General features: G+C 44.0%; 1 protein-coding gene across 1 annotated transcript; it reads right to left on the bottom strand.

Annotated features, from left to right (window-relative positions):
- Nucleotides 1–4,295: 4,295 nt before the first annotated feature.
- si:ch211-57n23.4 (immunoglobulin superfamily DCC subclass member 3) lies at nucleotides 4,296–19,486 on the bottom strand. The gene is made up of 14 exons (XM_065471314.1): nucleotides 19,429–19,486; nucleotides 12,273–12,578; nucleotides 11,181–11,325; nucleotides 10,749–10,879; nucleotides 9,991–10,128; nucleotides 9,742–9,900; nucleotides 7,555–7,720; nucleotides 6,651–6,901; nucleotides 6,400–6,564; nucleotides 6,090–6,278; nucleotides 5,713–5,826; nucleotides 5,169–5,295; nucleotides 4,921–5,029; nucleotides 4,296–4,373 (listed from the first exon to the last, which is right to left on the bottom strand). Exons 1-14 carry the CDS (start codon nucleotides 19,475–19,477, stop codon nucleotides 4,296–4,298), a joined length of 2,127 nt encoding a protein of 708 aa, XP_065327386.1. The 5' UTR covers nucleotides 19,478–19,486.
- Nucleotides 19,487–21,144: the final 1,658 nt, after the last annotated feature.

Here is a 21,144-nt window from a genome sequence, read left to right on the forward strand (position 1 = left end):
TCAGCCTAACCCGATCTTTGCCATACTCTGGTGTCCAGCTTTGCAGACTGATGCAGGTTCATCGGTACGAGACAATGAGAACAGAGAACATGGACTCTATTCTGGAAGTGGATATAATCTGGCCCTCGGCCTTGAATATCCTGAATCTGTCCAAACTTTTTAAGCCATCTACTGGCAGGTGCAGAGAACTTAGAGTTTACATGTTGTCACCCTGTGATATTTCTTTTTAACCCACTGTACAGACACACAACAGGCAGACACAGGCTGAAGTGTTTGGAGCATTTAGGAAAGATCTGAGTCTCAGGGAGCTTTTGGCTCCCATTCTGCAAGAAAAAGCCTTTAATGAGATGCAAATGCACCTTCACTACAGTATAACTGTGTTCAGTGTGGGTTGATGTATGTGGGTAAAACAAGTGAACATCTGAGAGTCTGATTATAGCAACACCTTTATGCTGTGTGGACAGGTGGACTGCACACCTGTAACCAACCTGTGCAGGCTGGGTTATCGTGGCCCAGCAGCCAGTGGAGGAGAGTGCAGAAGAGTTTACGTTCATTCAAGCAAACAGCTGTAAAACTCCCTGCTGAGCTCTGCTGGTCTCCGTGGGATGTGCTCTTTTTGTTGAATTTGTTTCATGAAAAATATTTCTCTCACTCACACACTAAATAAAATAAATATTAAATATTATTTTTGTGTTTCCCAAAAGGTTGATTCTGTTCATCTGGACGTTTTCAGTACGGTCATCATCATCAGGTGACTCCTTCAGTCTCAGCTGACTACAGGTTTCAAACCTTATAAACAGGACATTTGCACAATAACAGCCCACTGAAGGAACAACGGGCTGTGGGGTCAGTTTATGATCATTAATATGCAAACTGTCATGAACAACCACTGATCAATAACCATGAGTCCCATTCACAGAGAGTTGGGGAATGGCTGCAATCACAGCATTGTAAGATGGTGACAGATGTACCCTTAGGCCCCCTCCTCCATTCAGAGATGGGCTTTCCCTTTTCACCACTAAACAATAAGCAGGACACATGACTTGAGCTAAATTTATTTATTTGGTTTTAGGCATTGAATTTGATGGAGCAAAGAGAAAGGGTGGTGTAAAGCACAGAGCTCAGACAGCACAGCTGGAGGTCACAAACATGCTTCTTTCACAGTCGGAGGCTTTTCTCTGAAACACTCCTGAGTTTAAACTAAGAACCTAAATAAAATCCTTCTGCCCTCCAAAACACAAACAGTACAGTTTACAACAGTTTGTGCTCTTTTCTCTTTCTATGTATTGTGCATGTTTCTGAAGATATTTCTGTACAAGCACATTATAGGTGAGAAATAAAGTAGTTAGTGTTTTGTTCCACATTGTACCAGTGATGGAGCTTCACCACGCACGGACATGCTGGGCTAAATAAATAATGTAATTATTGATCAAAGGGTCAGATCAAACAAATCACTGGATAACAAAGCTCTGTGTGCTTTGGCCTGAGCCACAGGTAGTACTAACATGAAGCAGAATAAATACAGGATTAAATACAATCAAATGTATTGTGTCTCTGTGTTCTTCTGTTATCGTGTCACTAGGACAGTTTACTCTGTGTAGCTGTGAAAGTGAGGGTGTCTTTAATTGACTCAGAATAAGATGGACTGAAGTGAGAGCCCAGTGTCACTGAGGGCGACATGAGGTCAGAGTCACAGCATGTCTGTGTGTCCACCTGCTGCCTGTCTGCTCTGGATTTCCACGCCTCTCATGCTGACCAGAGGACAGGCCCTCAGCTCACCAGGTTAAAGCTTTTTGTAAAAATATAACAGTAGAATATAAAGGTTTGGGAACACTGAAGCACTTAGAATTATTAAAGCATTGTTTCTCCTTGGTTCTAGCAGCCAGTCTCTACTTTTCTACATTTTTCTGCCTTTTTGACCTTTTTTCTTCTAATCGCTGCCTTTGGGCCATTTGTGAGTTTAATGCCTCAAACAACAGAAAGCTCACAACACTTGCTCAAAGGCTATCTCAAAGTCATGTCTAACAAACATTTCCATGTCACTCTCACATGTATCAGAGAGAGAAAACATCTGAAATGTTGTTGACTCTAATAACAATAATATTAATAATAATCAAACATTCGTTTTGGCACCGTTTCCTGTCACAGCAGGAAGAACAAAAGAAGCTAACATGTTCCTTTCAAATGGCACTACACACTTCATACTACAAAAACACTTTTTTGGTATCACATTTGTTTCACAGCTTTCATCTGCAACAATGGAAATGAAGAGAAAAGGCCTTATTTCTTCTCGTGGTGTGACCTTTAACACTCATCGGGTCGACTCTGGTGAACCTCGAGGGCCGTGCAGGGAAACCATTATCGTTAACGTATTAGAGTCAAAGCTGGATTCTCCCAGTCGTTCTCAGATCACTGGGATTGCAATGAATTTTATAGCAAAAGGAAAAAAGTGATAAATAATGTTTGCTTGCAGGACATTGATCGTCTTACGATATGCGTGTTAATTTTGACACAGTAAGAAGCTCATGTGGGTTTCATGATACAACCTAAAATTAAATAATTTCATGCAAAGAGCCAAACTGTAAGTAAGAAAAACACAAAATCACAGTTTTCTTCTGTGGCTGCTGATATTCTTCTGAACCGAGAAAGAAGAAGACTTATGAAACCAAAGCGTTGTCTCTACATTTGGGATTTCTTCGTACTGCGTCTGCCCTCGAGGTTCAACCGCTGCTGGCTTTTACATATTTGTGTTATTTGGTCACATATTTCTTCAACATATTTGGCAAAAACTCAGCTAAAAAAACAATCAGTATTCCTCATAGACATACAAAATTATTCAACATATCTTACATCTTCATATAGAGACATTTAAAAGTTAAATGTTAAAATCAGTGAAATCTGTGTTAGAAGGGTCCGCCTGGAGTGACTAGAACAAAAGCAAGTGGAAGAAAACAAACGATGTTTAAAGTACATTTGGGTTCAGTTAAAGCACAGGTGTCCCCATGAGGAACAATCCAAAACTCAAAGCACGCGTATATTCTATAGTAAGTTTGAAATGAACATAAAGAAAACCATGAAATCTTTATATCTTTGGGTTTCATTCATCTTGGTTTTCATAAAAAACTTTTTGGATAGGCAGCCAGTGTGAAACGTGGCGCTCGTCTGTGCATTCGGGCATGTGGCACAGTAAACGTCGGAGTCACTGAAGTCCCAATTGACCAATTTGGCATCTAGAAAGTCAACTTGGCAGCACGGCCTCAGTCATTTTTTGGATTCAGTTGTGCAGATTAACAAAGACAAGCTTCCCGTTTTGCTCAGTGGAGAGAAAAGAAGAGGACGCCTGGGTTGTTTCATCATGTTGTCCACGACATACTTCCAAATATGTCTTTGGAGGAAAAGCACGAACATCTTCTGATGTCACAAAAATGGAGAATTTCCACCAAAAGCATAAGAAGCTGAGGCTTGATGGAGGCTGACCTCGGGCTGAGACTGATGCTGCAGAGCTCCACATGCTGCTGCACAGTTAGGTCTGTGACTGACGCCGGTCAGGGAGATGCTCACTGACCAGAAGCCTTTATTTTTGGATGAGGTAGGCTAGCATTAGCAGGGTCGGGCTAACTAGAGACAAGATGTTCCCATCAGAGTGAGGTAGCTTTCTTTGGAAATGAGCAGCTTTGGGTGGAAGGAGCTGAGTTAAATGGTTTACACGACTCTTCCTAATGGCTTGTAAATGAATAGAAAATAGTTTCTCATCAGACTGTCACCTCTGGAAGGTGTTCACAAAGGCCGCTATGTTTCTTCTTTTCCTTACTGTAGAGGAATAAAAGGCAAAGTCAAGAGTTTGTCACAACAGATTGACAAGACCGTCTCTGTCAGGGTCGAGTTTTTGGCTTCATATGAGGTTTAAAGTCCACATCATCACATGTCAGTTTATCAGTGGCGATCTGAGAGGTAGAACATTTTGGTTTACGCCTTCCACTGAAAAAGTGACATAAATGTTTGTGGTGTGAGACAGGACACAATCTGTGGTGACAACGGTTTTCAAAGGCTTTCTTCACATGCACAGGCACGTGCACAGGCAATAAAGGCAATAAGCTTTGGTTTGAGGTAGGGCTGGAAGGTGAGGGAGGGCTGGAGTGTCTACTCTCAGGTTATTAGCAGCAGGTCTGGGGACACTAATGGTATGACTGAGCCTAACAAACCAAAGGTGGTGCTCTTTGGTGGGAGGTTCCTAGTGAGGCTGACTGCTGGAGGACAGGGCAGGGGTGTGGCTGTTATGACATCACTGACCAGTGTTAGCCAGTGCCTGTGGCGTGCAAACCTGACGAATGTTGATCAATGATAACCTGGCATTGTGCCGGACAGACCACCTGCTCACAGGACAGAAGAGCACAACAGGAAGGGGACAGAAGAGGACACGTCACAGATCAGAAGCATGCATGTGCACTGCATCACTGTGAGACTGCAGAAACAAGTCAGGTTTTCTCTTTGAGAACTAGAATCATTCAACATGGTGATTAAACAACATCTGGCTAAACTTTCTTTTTGCACAAGAAGCTTTTCTCCAAACTTTTTAAATAGAATGACAAAAGCTATTGAGCAGATGCTTTTTAGAGATTTAACTGGATCCATGTATTTCCATTCTGTATAAGGATGAACCAAACCAGCTGCAGTGAAAGCTTTACAGTAGCAGCTGATCTAGTCTGCAGTCACTGTTCCACAGCTGTCTCATGAACTTTACACTTTATTAGGAAACCTCGTGACTTTGAAGAGTGACAAACTAACTCCTCTTCATGTCAGTTGAGTTTGGCAGTTAACCTGACTCTGTGGTGGATGATGGAGTTAAAAGCACTAACATGTGAGCACCTTTAAATGTGTCTTATTATTATTAGTATACATGAGGTAAGATAAAGCGTGTACCTGAGCTTCTCCTCTGGGGAGGGCTTCTCCATCTTTAGGGATGCCAGTGTGCACTGGTTGGATCCTCGATGGAGACCAGCTGTCCTGAGTCCCTTTACTGCAAAACAGACTGAAACCAGGCCCCAGCTGTGAGTGCGTATGCTGCACTGAGACACGCTACATATGATCATCAGTTAACAGGGATGAACTCTATTTAAAAAATGAGCCAAAGAACAACAAGACAACATGCACAGTGCATGGATGCATACTTGCGACGGTATCCAAACATGAGGAAGAGAACACAGAAGATGATGCAGGCGGTGCCGATATGGATGCCGATGACAATGCTGCCCAGCGAGGCCTCTCCGTCCCTGCACTGACATAGACGGTCTCCTCCTGGAAACAAACCAAATATTACTGATGAACGTCCTCATGGCTGAAACACAACAGAGCCAGGTTCTGCCTCACTATCAGTGTGCTCTTTGACAGCATGACCTTCACATGTTTTTCAACTTAACCTGTAAGTCATAAATCCTCATTTTCCATTTCCTTGTGGTGCATCGTGCTTGTATTCTCATGAAGATTTGACATATTACACATTTATTTTGTTATAGTTTGTACACATCCATGAATTAGTGCTGTAGGGTTAGTGGTGTCATTAGTTATTAAAGATCTTTCTACCATTCAAATCTCTCACCAAACCTGCTTTTTTTCAGTGTGTTTCCACAAATCGATTTTCATTTACTGCTAATCGTTTTCAGTGTCTGCAGGAGCTGCTTGTTGCTGGAGTCACAGATGTGTGCCGACACTCACCGGTGCTTTGGTCTCTCACGCCCTCCTCTGCGAGTGACACCAGCCTCTTGGAGCAGTCGCTCTCTCCGTTCCCATTATAGGCAACCAGTTTGATTTCATACACTGCACCCGGTTCTAAAACAGATTCAGACGAGCTCAGACACAGCGTTATATAAAAGCACTTTGAATAGAGGGAATAAAGGAACTGATGATGGACAAAGATGTAAGACAGACAGGGAGGGACATTTTCAAAGGTAAGGACTGCTCAGATATTTCAGAGTTTCATTTAATGTTGGCTGTTGCTGAGTCATGTGTTTGTGAAAAGTCTTATTGGTAAAGTGGTTAGTTTGCAGTACTGTGGTTACAGTGTGTCTATGTGCACCCTTGCACACACTTACCCAGCTTCGACATGGTGTGGGCATTAACGTAGCAGGGCAGCTGAATTGGGCTCTGGTACTCAGCGTGGGGGACTCTGCGGTACGACAGCCTGAAGCCCTCGACCATACCGGCCTTAGTGGGAAGTTCCCAGAGGACCTGTACGGCGCTGGAATTTAACACCTTGGTGAAGTAGGTAGGTGGAGCAGGCACTGCATGGAGGCAAAAGGACAGTGGTCAATTGGAAAAAGGCATTACTCACTGTGCTAAAGAAATGATAAAAACCAGTTTGGAAGACTGATCCCTGCTGGTCTCACTGTTTGGTGATCTTACCGCCCCCTAATGTAGTCACAGTCACAGTATGGGACTGCTGACTGGCTCCCATGGGAGAGTAGGCCTTCAGGTAAAGAGAGTAGGTGGTGGCTGGCTCCAGGTTGGTAACATCGTGCTGAAAGTTGCCTTTACTGATGGCTTCCTGCAGCTCCAGACTGTCAGCCTCTAAATAACACACACGCACACACACATTATGAGACTTAAGATCATAAGATAAATGACAGCATGTGTGTGTGTGTGCTGACACTCACCTCCTATCTTGCGGATGTGCAGCACGTAGCCGATGATGCTCTCAGTGACGTTGGTGGGCGGCTGGTCCCAGCTGATCTGCAGGCCGTGCGTGGACAGGGCTTTGGCCGTGAAGCCTCGTGGGGCATCGGGCAGATCTTTACCCTGCGCCACGGCCAGGCGGGCGCTGGCCTGGTTGGTACCGGCACTGTTCTCGGCAATGCACTGGTAGATAGCCTCGTCTTCTGAGCTGATACGGGTCAAAGCCAGAGTGCTGTAAGGACAACATACCCAACGAGTAAGCTGCTGTTACTTCACTGCGTGGGAAATGTGATGGTTCAGCAGTTAAAGCAAGTGTTAAACGTACTGCAGCTCCATCTACTCTGCATCTAGCTGCACTCACTTGTCAGTATTACTGTACTACTATATCTCTTGTATCTTCTCCATTGCAGAGTGTAACCACATGACTGCTAACACTGCGAGGAACTGGACACAACTTAATGATTCACTGATAAGAAATGAATTTCTAAAAATGTGTCCTGCCTGGAAAAATGCTTTAAAATACATTTAGATGAGGATGCAGATGAGACTGAAGGACTGCACGTCAAAATGTTTCAGTCAACAATTACAGAGGATTACGTTGGGATTTTACTCCTGGAATCAGTGGTGTTTATGGAAAATGTTGTAGTCTCCTGTGATGTTTCTCACACACTGTGACGGAGCTGAACCGATGTTTTTGGTTTGAATGTTTCTGCGTGGAGACGGCACGTGCTCTGTATCTTTATGTGACCAACACACACCGATCATATGAAGACTTCGGGGTCAGACACTCTTGACACAGCGCTGTCACTCTGTGGGTCAAGTGTTAAAGCTAAAAAGGTTGAAGTATATCACAGATGGCGTTTTTACACTCCTTGACTCACATACCTGTTGTTATTGGTAAGCTTGATGTTGTGTCCAGGCATCAGGACCTTGCCGTTCTTCAGCCAAATGAGATGAGGCTCAGGGACACCCTGGGCCACACAGGTGAACACAGCACTGCCCCCTGCTGGTTTGGACACAGACTGTGGCCACTGCAGGAACTCAGGAGGAGCTGAGGTGGAACAGACGGAGGTGAGACCGAGAGCAGACAGCAAAACAGAATCACAGTGTAAACCTGAAGCACATCCCGTCCATTGTATGAATGCACATCGGGCTGCAGAGGAGCATCTACCAGGCTGAAGAGCGTTTAAAGATCATTCTGCTTCATTACAATGTGGCTCTTATTTTATTAGCCTTAAACATCTGGACTACTCATCACAGCAACTTTATAGTTGGCATATGTACGGTGGCCCTAAGAGGTCAAATGCACCGCACAGAAAAATGCTGCACAAGCACACAAAACCAAAGGGAAGTGTTTGTGGGGAGATGTTAGCGTGACAGAAACCAAAACATGTGAAGGACGCCCTGAGACACCCTTTAAAGAAGCGGACGGTGCTGTGACGATTCAGGTATCACCCTGTCCCTGTGTGTGTGTGTGTGTGGGGGGGGAGGCTTACATGCCCAATTACACTGAATTATACTTAAACTTGTGTCTGCCTTTATCAACCACCTGCACAGCTGTATTAACACATTTACTGTTTATTTATTGTTTTTCACACGTTGGCCACTTGTATGGTGTCCCGTCCCCCCCGGTTAACAGCAAACCTGATGTATGTGCATTAAAACATCACACCTTGCTGTTGTTGCTGTCCTGATACTTTATGCCTTCTACATTTTTTATTATGCTTCCAAGTTATGAGGAACATAACGCACGGGGACACAATTTATTGAAAAATGTTACAATTAGTGGAAGAATTATAGGCCTATTTTTTACTGCTTTCTGCTTGTAAATGACTTATTCTTTCTCCTTCTGCCTCCCTCTCTGCCCTCCACGCCTACTCCCTCCATCCAACTGTTTTCAGAGACATGTGTCCTTATTACTCCGGTCTAGGTCATGGGTCAGAGATCGCAGGTCATTCCCTCCCCCTTGCAACCCCCACCTGCCCCCTGTATTGTTGTCCTGCACGTTTTGTTTCCCCATATGTGGTCTTTGTCCCTGCATCCTGGCCTCGCACAGAACAACACCTGATTTCAGCTGGACGATGGAGAGATTCACACAGTTAAACTCCTCAGCTGACTCCACTATCACAAACATGGCAGACGTTTTCCCAAAGTAATTTTAGTGGAAACAGAACAAACTGAATTACAAACTAAATAAATGAATGAATACATTAGAGATGATGTATTGATAAATGATTTAGAGCGATGTGGAGCAGACAGAGCAGCTCAAACTGGCTCCAGTAGTAGGACAGTCTAATATTTAACACACTATATTTTAAAATTTGAGAGACAAAAAGGACGTGAATACAAACACTGCAGCAGATGGTCTCATAAGTTTGAAAATGATCCGTGTTAAAGACGAGGCGCGGCTTCACAGCATGTTTAAACTTTTCTGAGAATACAAACCATCAAGTTTTCATTGTGTGTTAATTTGGAATTTTTTCAATTAAACAACTTAATTGATCTGAAAATAACTGAATTCAGTTTTTTAATTAATTTTACTGATTGATTTTTATGGTATAATCCCCAAAGTTTCATTTTCAGCAGCCTTGTGACTGGGAACAGCTAATGAGCTTCAGAAACATCATTAGACTTAGAATATGGACACGTGCAGGGTGATGGATGAAAGCACGTCCACCCCCAACTGCAACATCTATAGTCGGCCTCGCTCAGTCCCTCCCCCACCGAACAGCCGGGGGCACAGACACACATACAGACACCCCCCCCCCTTCACACGCAGGGACAGGACAGGACCGTGCTAACTGAACACATCTTAGCTCACATATCTTACAGCTGGTGGTTAACAATAAATGTGAACACAAGTCTGAGCATTTATTAACATTACCTGTCATATTTGTAAGTGTAACATGTAAACTACTTTCTAAATGCCGAGCATGCATCTATCTGTACTGGACACAGACTACTTATTACACAGACACCTGACAGGTACAGTGAAGAAGTGTTGGACAGTCAGCGGCCAGTACTGAGGAGTGGATGCTAAAGAGCACGTCAGCGGTCCCTGTACATCCTCACCTTGTACCACGAGGCGTCCGAGTGCAGTGCGCCTCATCCTGGTGCCGGGCCGGTTGGCAGCGCACACATACACACCAGAGTGCTGCAGGGATACGTCTGAGATCATCAGGTTCCCTGTCCCGAGAACCTGGATGCCCTCCACCCCAATGGAGCGCCCGTCTGATGGACACACGGACACAGAAATAGTTCATAAAATCAAACTTTTGTTTGATTTTTTTTTCACATTCTACTGGGATGCTTCAGAGCTACCTAGCCTGCTCCAGGAAACAATGGGCCTTGGGTTTCCTGTGGCGATACACTCCAAGATGGCGGTCTGATGGACCGTGATGGTCAGATTCTGAGGTCCTGACAGGATCACGGGCTCCTTGTAGGTTCTTGGAGTCCCACCTGGAAGGTGAGGAGACACAAAAAGAGAGTATGGAACCAATGACGTCGGGACGATGAGGGTATAGTATGAGTGTAATACACAGTACGTAGTATACAGCTGTGTTTAGTATATAATGCACTGGTTTTACTCCCAGTGACTGTTCACTTAGCCATGCAGTAATCAGCAGATTCAAAGACATGTGGAAGTATCACAGGCAGTGTGTATGTGATATACGATAACGTCCCTGCCATCACAGCCACGTGGAGCGGTCAGTGAGTACTTACATAAATGTGTGATTGTCCTTGTGGCTCTAAACTTGACTGCAGCTTTGACATCACTGCATAAACCCAGCAGCACTGTTAACAGTGTAAGCACCCTGCACACCTGACTACTGTCATATGTTATGAAATGTAACATATGAAACATTAGAAACAACGTTCTGTTGCTGGGAACGACTCAGGCTGCAGTGACAGTTACATGGACACACGTGTGACAGGAGTTTTACAGTCTCTGGTTACAGATCAAAGATGTGATCATGTACTCTTGGACTGTGAGAGGAGGCTCATGCAGGTGCCTGCCACTCATATCCCAGCCGTACTGTAACAGCTTGTACACTGAAGGGGATCATGACTCCACCTACCAGTAACATTGAGCGTGGCTTCGTGGCTGTAACGAGTGTTGGCGATGTTGGTGGCAACACAGCGGAAAACCCCTGCATCCACCTTTCTCACACCTGTCACCTGGAGGATGCCCATTGGTAGGAGAGTGTACCTGGACAGGTAAGAGAAGCCACAATGAAGATGAGGCACTAAACATCAATATTAGTTACTGTCTAGTACTATACAATTTCCTATTTTGTCAAATTACAAAAGAGGTGAAAGGCAGAAAAAAGTGCCCTATCTTTATTTATTTTTCCAATGAATTCTGCTTATATATGAACATTAGATGTAATGTGACTCAGGCTAACAAAAAAGCTACCAGAGCATTTACATGTGGTCCTTTATAAAAAACACCACATATCACAGTCCACGATACATGTGTTGGTAGTTGAGTTCGTTGAGTCTGAGTTTACCTGCTGTCAGTGGTGTTGAGCAGCACTCGGTCTTTCTCCCATGTGATTCTGGCTTCAGGTACTCCACTGATCTGACACTGGAATCGAGCGACTCCTCCCTCGTCCACAGACATTGATGCAGGGTGTGTGTGGAACTTAGGAAGAGCTGGAGAGCCAATCACACAAGAGAAAAACAGTGCACACAAATGTTGAACATCTCTATAAAGTCAGGCAGGAAGACATCTTGTGTGGACTGTGTCTGAGGTGTGATTAGAAATAGCTTTATGATCTATTTCATGATTTTTCAGCCTTTCTTACTGTAAGACTTTTTACATGCAGCTTGTATGCTAACCATGTTCCTGTGAGTAATATAAATTTGGTGCCCACACACAACCATGCTGAGCTGCTTTGAAATGGGGCCATAATCAATAAGGCGGAATTCAATAGATATGCCCTGTAAATGAGATAGCATCACCATGGCAACTCATTGCATTAAAGCAAGACCACCTCAAGATAATAAGCTATAATTCTCCTGGTTTAAACTCTGTGTTTACTGGTTTGAACAAAGGCGTGAGCTCCAGGAGAACTGTACACTGATGCACGATGTGTGTGTGCGTGTGCGTGTGTGTGCATATGGGACAACAAAAGTCAAAGTACCTTTGACAGAGAAAGGTCAAAGTGCACTGACTGCAGCAGAGCCTCTGATGTTTACACTGAAATTCTTCAGTTTTCTTTCCTTCTGTGGTTGCTTTGCTTTAACTAAGATACATTAAACCAGCACTGCAAAGCTTCAGTTCTCCTCACAGACTGATTATAAACAGCTGGGAAATCTAATGTGACGTTGGGTGTCTCTGCATCTTATCAAACACATCAACATTGCTGTGTAACACAACATTAGTGGTCTTAATAACCTAAATCTGGGACGTGAGCTGGGTTACTTTGTTTAACCAGCCAGATCAGAATGCTCCTCCTCAGTGAGCATGCTCAGACTACCCAGCACCACCGTTCTGCACCTAAATGTGTTTTTCCCAACATATCAGCTGCTAAAGCTGTGTGTGTTGCTGAAGTATGTGGAGGTTATAACATTCTTGTGCCGCTCAGTCGATCACTTACATGCGAGGTGGACTTTGGCCTTGCGGCTGACGAGCAGGCCATAACGGTTCTGTGCAGCGCAGTCGTACTCGCCCATGTCTGCATCGCTGCCCTCTCTGCGTTTCTGGAAGCTCTTTATTAGCAGCGTGCCGTTCTCTAGCACTCGGACCCGTGGGGTACTGGGTACGGGCACTCCGTTCTTGCGCCATGTAATTGTGATGGGTTCCTCACCCTGGACCTGACAGTCCAGCATGAGTGGCCGATCCCTCACCGCAATCACGTCCGTGGGTTCTACCAAGAAAGAAAGCTCAGAGGCCCAGCAGCCGCCTGCAGACAGAGGAAAGAAACGAGCGGCTTATTAAAGACAAAGCTTTTACTGTCATTTATTTATTCTGTAAATAAAATGTATTTTAACTATAATTTCCAAGCCCAATACAGATCCTTTGTGGATGTGTTGGGAAGTTCAAGAGGGGCCAAAACATCTTACTTATATTTATACAGACGTTCCTCTGAGTTGGGCTCACTGTAGTGCATTTTCATATCATGGAAACAGGAAGCATAAAAGAAAATAAAGTAAATATAAAGTGAAACTATCTGGATGCTGGTTTAGCTCAGTGTGTGAGCAGGTGATCACCTGCTGTATGGCTGTAAAGCAGCGTCTTTCCCAGTCATCTCTACTTACTCTCCAATAAGGCAAAAGCCAGAAAAAACATTTAAAAGAAAAAAAGTCAAACTATCAAAACAATGTAACTCCCACTGGATACAAGCTGACTGGAAAAGAACTGGAGGTCTGATTATGTCCTATTGTAAACTTTCACACTGGTGTGTGACTGAAACAGAGACTGTCACCACTTCCTGACTCGAATTATAGCTGAATAATATCCAAATAATCACACACACACACACACACACACACACACACACACACACACACACGCACGCACACAGCTCTAATTCGATAGATGACACATGAGGATTTGTGGCCTGTGATGATTTTTTTGCAGTCACAGTGGAGGCTGAATGCCACTGAGCTGTGGAGGAGAACACTGGTGGGGTCGCTGGGGTCAAGTTGGGAGACCCTCCATTGAAGCAGGGCCCAGTAGAGACAATGGCATTGTGACCATGCTTATTTGCACCCAGCCCCCAGTTACTTCTTCTTGTTGGCCAGCACACAACCAAGGGCACCATCTGCCCCTTCTTATGCACCCCTCCACCCATCGTGTCTCATTCATATCTGTGTCTGAGGTGACTTTCCCATGCTCCCAGATCTCCTTCCTCGGCCGTGTCCCGTCTCTGCGGTGACCTCGGGAAACCTCTCAGTCTTTGTTGTTTTCTTTCACGCTTCAGAACATTGAACCCTCGCATTGGCTGCCCTCTGTCCGGCTGTGAAGCATTAGCATTAACTGCACTTGAACTTGCAACATATCTCATCATTGTCACCGAGGATTCTCGTAACCGGCTGGACTAAACATGCAATACAACCGCCGACAGTGACAGCCCACACACAGCAGCCTGAATTTGAACTTTAGTCTTTTTTTGGTATTTAATTGAAGTTCAGTGTGTTTAATTTGTCAGTATACATTTATATTCTCACAGATTTTGAGTTTTCATCTAACACAGGTAACATATAAGTGCATTTGCATGCAACACAGAAAGCTCTTCCTGTCTATCATCATTCAGCAGATATGTCAGAAAGAAGAAGCTGCAGAACTCAAGTCTTTACTCATTGATTCAACGTGTAACGTGTTTTTTCTTGGTCCAGCATCTGCACCTTGTAGTGAGGATGTGTCACAACAGAAACAGAAGATGAAAAGCTCCCAGTGTCAAAGTTCAGACTGTTCGTCCACTGTAAGATCTGAGCTGGTTTTCAGGTTTGCGCCTCGTCAGCGTGGTTGAATGTAACCAGCAGTGGGAGCTTTAACGTGTTGTTACTAACATGACTGACTCTGTCCCAGGTTACTCAGTCATTCTGACATGACCTCGGGTCATAATAAGCTCCTCCTGTTCATTAAAGCAGAAACATGTCATAGACTGTATCATAACATAGTTTTGTAATATTACATATGAAGGTGGACATGTTTGCTGCAGTTCCTCTGCACATGAACAACTCTGTGATGTTTTTGGCTTTGAGGTTTTATCAGAGTCAGATTTGAAACCTTCCACAGAGCTGCTGCCCGTCCTCATGATCTCTGTCCCTGCTCTGACTGATGTGCTGAATCCACAAACGAGCGTCTGCCCTCATGGTAATGAGAACTCTCTCACTCAGCAGATGCTCTTAGCAGATACGACTGTGGCTCTTCTGGTCAGCTGTGTCGGGGGGGGGGGGGGGTAACAGCCTACAGCCCCTCTGAGACCCACATCTCTCAGGCCTAGTGGGGGCTCGCACCTTCTGTGGGTTGAATTATTGAACACAGTGTCTCAGGCTGTGAAATCTAATAATAAGTATTATAAGCTATGTCTTAATCAGACTGCTGAAGGACTTTCACAGAAGACTAATGAGGAGCTCCAACAGCACCCGAGAAGTTACAAGTGTATGAAAATGATGAGTGTGGGGTCAGCCTTCAGATACGATGACCCACTGTGACAGGACTAAACTTTATCTGAGCCTCCAACAGAAGACTTCTGAGTTTCACACTCTGGTCAAAGCTGAGTTTTGATCTGATCTGTAGGAGAAAAGTCTCAGGACGTTTCTAACCTGTCTGTGTGTCTGTTCATTTCATTTAGTGAATCCATTCATAGACCACAGTCAGGTTATTATTAGCAGTTTCAATGCTATCTATATATTTCCACATCCAGTCTCTCTGCTGTCGTCACATAGACAGTAAAAACGTTTTGGAACAAACCCACTGTCGTCACTTCTTTATCATCTACCTGAGATGGTGACACTTCCATATGCTGGCAGTGTTTGTAACCTTTAAACATTCTGAGTCATCAGTGACTCATCAGCAGCTGTCTAACTTTGTAAAGTTGTGTGGTCCAGTGTGGACCACCAGTGTGAACCGTCACCAGCAGATCTTTATGAATATGATGGTAAATAGTGTCCTGTGTTTGTCCAGCAGACTGGTCTGTCCTTTATAACAGAACACCTCAGTCTGAGGTGAGCATGCCCCCCACAGGCATCATCCAGTCCCCCTTAATGTCACCTTTGTGTCGCATTGTTTCCTGCTGCCCAAGGTTAGCGTCATTATGCTGTTTCAGTAAATTCCTACATGGTAAATGGACTGATTCTTATATAGCGCTTTTCTACTCTCCCGGAGTACTCAAAGCTCTAAGCTCTATACAACATGCCTCATTCACCCAGTCACACCCATTCTCACAAGCACTGTCTCTATACTTAGTGCTTTCTAACTACATTCACACACATTCATACTCCGATGGATGCATCGGAGAGCAACTTGGGGTTAGTATCTTGCCCAAGGATACTTGACATGCAGCCTGGAGGAGCCAGGGATCGAACCACCAACCTTCTGATCAGTAGGTGACCTGCTCTACCTGAGCTACAGCCACCCTACATCAGGCTTTGCACACTGTACAGTTATTGTTCTGAGACATGAGGTTTGTCCGTGTGGACGTGACGTTACAGAATATCAAATACAGTAATGTTTTGTATAAACTGTGTTATTAGAAACATGTCCATTGTTGTTATTGAGCTTTATATCAGTAAGAAGCAGGATAAATATCACCTGATCATCTGTCGAGAAGGAAGTGAAACAGGATTCAATAACTTTTTTTTCACTCCTCGATACGTAAACCAAGCCACGTGGAGCCAAATGGCTTTTTAAGAGTATTTCCTACATGACCTTCTGTATATCGTTTACATTATGAAAATAAACTGAACAAAACAAAAGAGAAATAAACACGCTTACATCATCACAAAGAGACGTGAAGCACTGAGCTGACTGAACCAGAACACAACTAGCCAATGATTAATATGAGGTGAGCTCTGAATTCTGAGTGGTCGACACAACAGAAGCAGGACGATAAACTACAAAGACTTTAAATAATAATTATAAGATGAAGGCTGAAGTCACGCTGAGGTGGCAGCATTACAGACTGCTGAGTTCAATCTGTGAACTTAATGAGATTTTTTAAGGGAGGAGGTTGTCCAGCAACCCCCACACTAGCACCCCATACTCGTGACCTCAAGCCCTTCAAGGGCCGCGAGAGAGTCAGAGGTGCGGAGGATGGATATGTAGATGAGGGTTGGGGGTTGGTGCTCGTCCCCAGCCTGAGCGACCCACCCGGCCTTCTGCTGCTATTGTTTAACAAGATTGCTGCCCCTGAACTTCACACATCTCTCACCATCCCCCCAAAGCCTGTAATTTATTGTACAAACATACAATCTTTTAAAGTTTTGCCTCCAAACACTGACAACATGGATTTTACTAGATGTGACTGAAGTGCAGACGTTTAACTGCAGGGTTTTTAGGAGCTGTTCCCCGTTCTCAGATGCTAAAACATGAACACGCTGAGGCCTTTTTCCTTCATGACAGTGAAGCAGACATAAAATCTACAGTGCATTCCAGCTGTTGTTGTGATTTGGCACTATATAAATAAAACTGCATTCAAAGCCTTGAGTTTGTATTTAAACTGTGGTTTTCCAATGTCGTTTAAAATTTGAATCCAAAAGAGATGTTGGTGGATGGAGGAGTCCATCATTGAGTCAGAGGGCGAGTCTGTGTGAATGACACATGGTGTAGTAAGAGCTTTGAGTGCTGAAGTGAGATATAAGGACCATTTACCAAAATCAGCAACACCAGAAGACTTAAACGAGCAGAGGAGACAGCTAAAGAGTTCAGCAAAACAACCTCGCAACATTTAACCGAGCGAGGATCGGTGTCGACGTCGTGAATCAAAATGTTCTCATATAACCTCAGTGGAGTCCTTAAACTCCACTCAGTGTACGTTTATGTGACATGAAAATGTCTAAACAGTACAGTGGATTCCAAAGTTAGCATCAGATTATCTAAATCTTTATTAACCTGCTGAGGTTACCTGTGTGTAGCCTAATCCTGGCCTCTTGGCCCGAGCCCCCCCCTTTTTGGGCCGATTTTTAATAGGAAGTCAATCAATAAGCTTCAGCTTGGAGTCACATTTGATAAGGTTTGTGTTCACACATGAAGGCTGCAGTAAGCTTTGTTTATTCCAACACAACAGTCAGACTGAAGCCTACATGATGATGATGATGATGATGATGCACCTCTATAAAATAAATGCATTCTTTGATCTGAAATCAGGAGACTTGAAATACTCGGGAAGCTGAATCTCCTGGTTGTCCTGCTTCATGTTATAAACTTGACACAAACAGAAACTGCAGTGACGTGTTTCAGCTTCAGCAGCTTCACTCAATCGCATCTGTGGATATCTTCCAAAATGATTGTGTTTTTGGACAGGAGGAGATATTTTACTGTGAAAGGGAGGATTAACTGTATAACAAGAAGTACCTGTCAAGTCCATCGTCTGTGCTGAAAACATCAGCAGCAGATCTGATCCAGGAGCAGCGCGACAGAGACGAGGGACCAAAGCTTTTTAAAACCTTATTATGGCCCAAAGTCAGGCTTTTAACTGGAGCTGCCAATGAAGCTGATTCATGTCATGATGCACAGATACACGACCTGCTGGTAGAAAGAGTTTGTCTGACTTGTGTGCTCGTTACAAGCAGCTACACCTCACACAGCGATGCTGAAGCTGAAAGACAACTTTGCAGCCTTTCATCTGCTGTCTCTGAGACTAAGTGGCACAGCTGTGGTACTCTACTCTCCAGCATAGAAATATGCAAAACAATTAACAAGTCAACTAGTAAATGAGACTAACTGGGCCCATGAAGGCATTGGTTCACGGTGGCAGGGCACGCTGTGGTGCTGTAAACATTAGCCTGAGCTCTACAGAGATTGAGATGTTAGCTTTTGTATGTTTCACTGCACGAAACAGAGCCACCGCAGACCCATTGTTGTGGATTAAACCAGTGGGATGAACGGAGGAGCATGAGGGGGAGGGTGGTGGAGGGCATGGTCACAGGCAGCTGGAGGAGGATTACCTTATAGTCACATATCTTCAATAAAGGCTCAATGTGTGCGCAGACTGCTGCAGTGTTATGGAGATGAAGGTGTAAGGATGAGGTCAGTGAAGACTGAGCACTTCTGGAAGGCTATTGTCCTTCTGCACCCCCCACCCCCTCACAGACTGCTCTGGTGACCCAGAAAGCCGACCCCCTCCACAGGGTCAGAGGTCACTGACTCTCAGCTCGTTCTGTGCTCTGAGTTAAGGACAGAAAACAAACTGCTTTAAACCTGCTTTTAAACCTTTTTCTGTCTCCAGCTCTGCTGCTCGCTCTGCGGGGTTACTGCATCATCACCTAAATATAAATGAAAACTTCATTTTTTCTTTTAGATTTTCAGTTTTATTTGAAATCCTATTTTGAATGTGTAGAAATACAGATATGTGAAATGTGTGTGCTGTGAATAGAAAGAGCCTCGCTTAGTCTAATGTTTGTTTGTGGAATATTAATAATCACCACCCATGTTACTCTGCATAGTGGAGAGGAACCCCATTAATTCACCCCCACCACACCACCCAAACTGATATCCATTCAACGCTGAACCATCAGCATTGAAAACGTGTTGGTGGGAGGCAAAGTGGGATAATTTACATCCAATCTGAAAGAAGTTTAGTTATATCATTGGTATATTATCGTCTGACAGGCTGGGCTCTTGTTCCACAACAATACAGATATTTACTGTCAGTGAGGTCTGCACATGATGTCAGAGTAAGAGATGGATAAGCATCTGCAGTGAGAAATAAAGGATATTAATATTGTGATGTTTTATAAAATGCTGTCGATCCTTTTGGATTAAGTCACTTCCACACTCACCAGCTTTGAGTGGGATAATCCACCGATCTGTTTCCACACCGTGTGACTCTCGTGTACAAGAGAAACTCACCTGCAGCCTGTGCAGGTCAAAACACACGAGTGCCTGGTCTTTATGAAACTTAAGGACAAACTAACAGCAGCACTTACCGATGAGTATACTTGTTTATCAAATGACAAAAATGTTCTGCCCATTAATCAACATTAAACTGAATTAATATCAGTGCACAAACTCATAGGAGGACAGAGCAGCAATCACACCATAATGTGTGAATATCTACCAGTGCAGGTGAAGAGAGGTCTACTTACTGAAACTGTAGAAGGCTGTGAGCCAGCTGAGGAAGGTTACGAGTTTCATTTTGGTCTCCAGCGTCCTCGCTGTTAAAGCTTCTCACCCCGCGAAACCCCAAAATCCAAAAGAGGTAAAAAGTCAAACGGACAGTTTCTTCTGTGCTCTCCTGCTCCGTGTGCTCTTTGGTAGTACAGCGTAAACGGACACGTTCTGTGTCAGATCATTGCTCTTCTTCTGTCCTTCTCAGCATTCAGCCTCCACAAGGTTCATGTTCAAAGCTACTCTGAGCATCGAGCGAGGAAGAGACCCCAGCATGGACAGAGCTCATTAGTTATTCTGCTTCATTGTTGTCAGTGAATGGACACTGACACAGAGGTTTGTGGCAGGTTTGCGTCCTACCAACCAATCACAGCCCCAGAGCAACAGAAGGGTGTTAGCTCAGCCCGGGAGCCATGATTGATAATCGTTTACAGAGAGGTCTTCTGGTTGGCCGCTGCCTGATGGACCAGCTGTGGCCTGAGCCGGAAACCCCTCGCAGGCTGGCTGGAGCTGTGATCCTGGGATACTTCCACCGGACATAAAGAATCCAAGTGGAAAATACTCACAGGATTCACAGGAAATATTGTTCCCATAATGAACATGTTTGTGCAGACTGGAAGCTTTTAGCACACGACTTTTTTAATTGGCTGAGCTTTGCTCGAGTCAGGCTACAAACATATTAGGTGAAATGTGAGAGTTGTTACTTTGACCTTTAAGTCAGTCGTGGGGCAAAGGTTAGAATCTTGAACCAGTTTAATATATTTCATGTACAGACATGTAGATATAGACTCGACACGAATCATTGGCTTAAGACTGACTTATTTATCAGGAGTTTTACAGATTAGAGATGAGTCCCGTCTTTCTCCTGTGGCCCAGTCCTTTTCCATTGTTCCATTAGCCCCAACACCTGATATGGACCTTGTTAAGCTGTTTAGTGTCAAAGCCAGTTTACCTTTAGTCATGTCTCTCTCCTTCGTGTCCCAAGGAATCCCTGGGTAGTGCATATGTCCCAGTTTCAAAACCATCGGGAAGGTAAATAAATTACTGAAGGTTCTTGTGAAGCCGTGTTTTATTTACAGTAGAACATTTGAAATGTTTCAACAGAGAAAAAAAGTTGAGAGGATTGTTTCCGGTTGTTGCCTCACAGAGACTCGAGCTGCTCAGCCGTCCTGGCTCTTCTGTGCCACGATGCACAAATGTGTTCAGGTCAGCACACACACACATGCTGCTTTCATAGATCCAGTGTACACTTTAACACTGTTCTGCTGAAATATTTAAAAAGGACATCAAGAGCATATCTCTAAGATATTTACATAGCTTTAAGCATCAAAGCTGCCACAGGGACCAATGCACCCCAACAGTATCTTTGTCTGTCTCTCTAATCTGGAGATTTATTTGCCATTATCTTCCCAGGGATAGTTGTCCCATCAAATTCACCCCAAGATCAGACTGATAAAATGGTCAGACTCTAGTGTGTTAAAATTCATGCTTAGACACATTTAGAGAAAGAGAATGAATAAGATTTGTTAGGATGGATTTCAAGGACAACAACCTCTCCTTGTCACGGTTCTGGGTCAGTTTGACCCAGTATTTTGAGTTTTATGTTTTTGTGTGTTTTTGCATTTTGAATTCTTTTCTTATGATGATGATGATGATTAGGGATGGGTATTGATAAGATTTTCACGATTCCGATT

This window comes from Pelmatolapia mariae, linkage group LG22, assembly GCF_036321145.2.
Source record: "Pelmatolapia mariae isolate MD_Pm_ZW linkage group LG22, Pm_UMD_F_2, whole genome shotgun sequence".
NCBI classification, from domain to species: Eukaryota; Metazoa; Chordata; class Actinopteri; order Cichliformes; family Cichlidae; genus Pelmatolapia; species Pelmatolapia mariae.

Coding starts and splice junctions, on each gene's coding strand:
- si:ch211-57n23.4 (XM_065471314.1), bottom strand. CDS start 19,477: ATGAAACTCGTAACCTTCCTCAGCTGGCTCACAGCCTTCTACAGTTTC. Junction 11,326..12,272: donor GGCCAAAGTCCACCTCGCAT/GTAAGTGATCGA, acceptor TTGGCTCTCCAG/CTCTTCCTAAGTTCCACACA. Junction 10,880..11,180: donor CTCAACACCACTGACAGCAG/GTAAACTCAGAC, acceptor TTACCTGTCCAG/GTACACTCTCCTACCAATGG.